The sequence below is a fragment of the Carlito syrichta genome, unplaced genomic scaffold, assembly GCF_000164805.1.
Source record: "Carlito syrichta isolate Samal-C Ts95f unplaced genomic scaffold, Tarsius_syrichta-2.0.1 Scaffold268229, whole genome shotgun sequence".
Taxonomy (NCBI): domain Eukaryota; kingdom Metazoa; phylum Chordata; class Mammalia; order Primates; family Tarsiidae; genus Carlito; species Carlito syrichta.
Genome location: NW_007212325.1, coordinates 421,296 through 423,246, shown reverse-complemented (window position 1 = coordinate 423,246; position 1,951 = coordinate 421,296). Strand labels below are relative to the sequence as shown.

Below are 1,951 nucleotides of genomic sequence, written 5' to 3'. Positions count from 1 at the left end.
CTCGTCTCTTTGAGCTTCTTGATCTTGACACTTTAAAAGTGTGCAGACCGGTTCCCTGGTTTCACCCCCTCCGGACTTAGCCCTCCACGCAGTCCACACTTTCTGGGAAGTGGGGTGGGGGTCATCGTCCTGGGTGGCGTGACCGGGGGTGAGGAGCTGGCGCCATTGGAGGTGCTGCCCACGTTCCAATTCCTCAACCCCTGGCTCCAGGCCTTGCCCCCTAGGGAAACCTGTGTGACAGAAAGGCCATGATCAAAAATGCAGACCTGTCAGAAGACACACAACAGGACTGGGTGGAGTGCGCTACCCAGGCGTTGGAGAAATATAATCTAGAAAAGGACATCATGGCTCCTATCAAGGGGTTTGTCAAGTATAACCCCAGCTGGCATTGCATTGTGGGGAGGAACTTCAGTAGTTATGTGACACATGAAACCAAACACTTCATCTACTTCTAACTGGGCCAAGTGGCCATTCTTCTTTTCAAATCTGGGTAAAAGCATGGACTGCCACACACCCAGTGATCCATCCAAAAAACAAGGACTGCAGCCTAAATTCCAAAGCCCAGGGACTGAACTTTTCAGCCTTGCTCAGGGAACACCTCCATCTTTGAACCTTTATTGTGCTTAGTACAGGGCATTCTCTGTAGTAGTTAGTTGTGGTTATAAAACAATTAGCAAACCTGCTTATGCTTGTATTTATTTTCTGTTCCATACTTCTGCCCATGGTTTTATTTATTTTTTTGGTCAAAATCCATTTCTTTAAAAAAAAATCTGTTGCAGATGTGGGGAAAAAGCATACAGACCACTTGATACATACAATACACTGTAGAATACTACTCAGCCATAAAAAGAATGGAATGATGTCTTTTGTAGTATCTTGGATGGACTTGGAGAACATCATCCTGAGTGAACCAATACAGGAATAGAAACCTGAACACCGCATGTTCTCACTTATAAGTGGGAGCTAGACAAAGGGTCTGCAAAGGCATAGAGAATGGTAAAATGGACACTGGAGACTCAAGAGGGAGGGGAGGAAGAAGAGGAGGAATAAAAAGTCACCTATCAGGTACAATGTGCACAAGTGGGAGTGGTGGATATACTTAAAGCCCAAACTTCTCCACAATACAATGCAACCATGTAATTAAAAACTATTTGTACTCCCTAAAGCTATTTGAACAAAACAGAAAGATAAATAAGAGTATAGGCCACTTATCTTGTAGAATGTCCCTCGACCGGGTTTGTCTGACGTTTCTTCACAATCATATTCAAGAAAGGGTTTTCGCCAGCTTTCAGCCCTGTCACGCAGACAGCAGTGGCTTCACTAAAGCAAAGATACTACCCCGGGGCTGTGTTGCTGAAGCTAAAAGATACCTGCCCCAGCCTGACCTGCTACCTCTGGGCCTCTGGCTCCTCCCACAATGATGAGAGCACTTTTGAAGAAGCATGTCTTTGCTCTTTCCAGCTGCTGGTGCTGGATAAATGGAGAGCATGCCTCCAGCCCAAGCCAAAATTGATGCAAAATACAGACAGTTGTTAATTGAGAAGCAAAAAAAGCATGTGCTGAGTTTTAAAGAAGCAGAAATTGTGAAGAGATATAAGAGCTCCAAAACTATTTTACTGATTTATTGCAAAATGTGCAACAGAACAGTAATCATGATGGTCAATAGAAAAGCTTCCTATGAGCAGTGAGAATTCTACCACTCCTAAGATCAAGCCCAGCAGGAGGACACCATGATGGGAGGCTCAGAGTTCTGCTAGTCCACTTCAAAAGGCCAGAGCCTGGCATTGCTTTTCCAACACTTACATTTTGACAGTCAATACCTGTTTGTTCCTCAAAGGAAATGAGCAAAACAAACACTTCTCTCTACTAAAAATGCTGCTTAGAAAGAATCTTCAAAGAATCCAAAGTAAATTTCAAAAGTTTCCAGTCTCCTCTGTAAAGAATGGATTTT

The 1,951-nt window shown here is 43.8% G+C and overlaps 1 protein-coding gene across 1 annotated transcript; it reads left to right on the top strand.

Moving 5' to 3' along the window:
• Nucleotides 1-248: 248 nt before the first annotated feature.
• Nucleotides 249-455, top strand: LOC103254064 (dynein light chain 1, cytoplasmic-like). Its single transcript, XM_021709632.1, has one exon. The coding sequence runs from the start codon at nucleotides 249-251 to the stop codon at nucleotides 453-455; it is 207 nt and encodes a 68-aa protein (XP_021565307.1).
• Nucleotides 456-1,951: the final 1,496 nt, after the last annotated feature.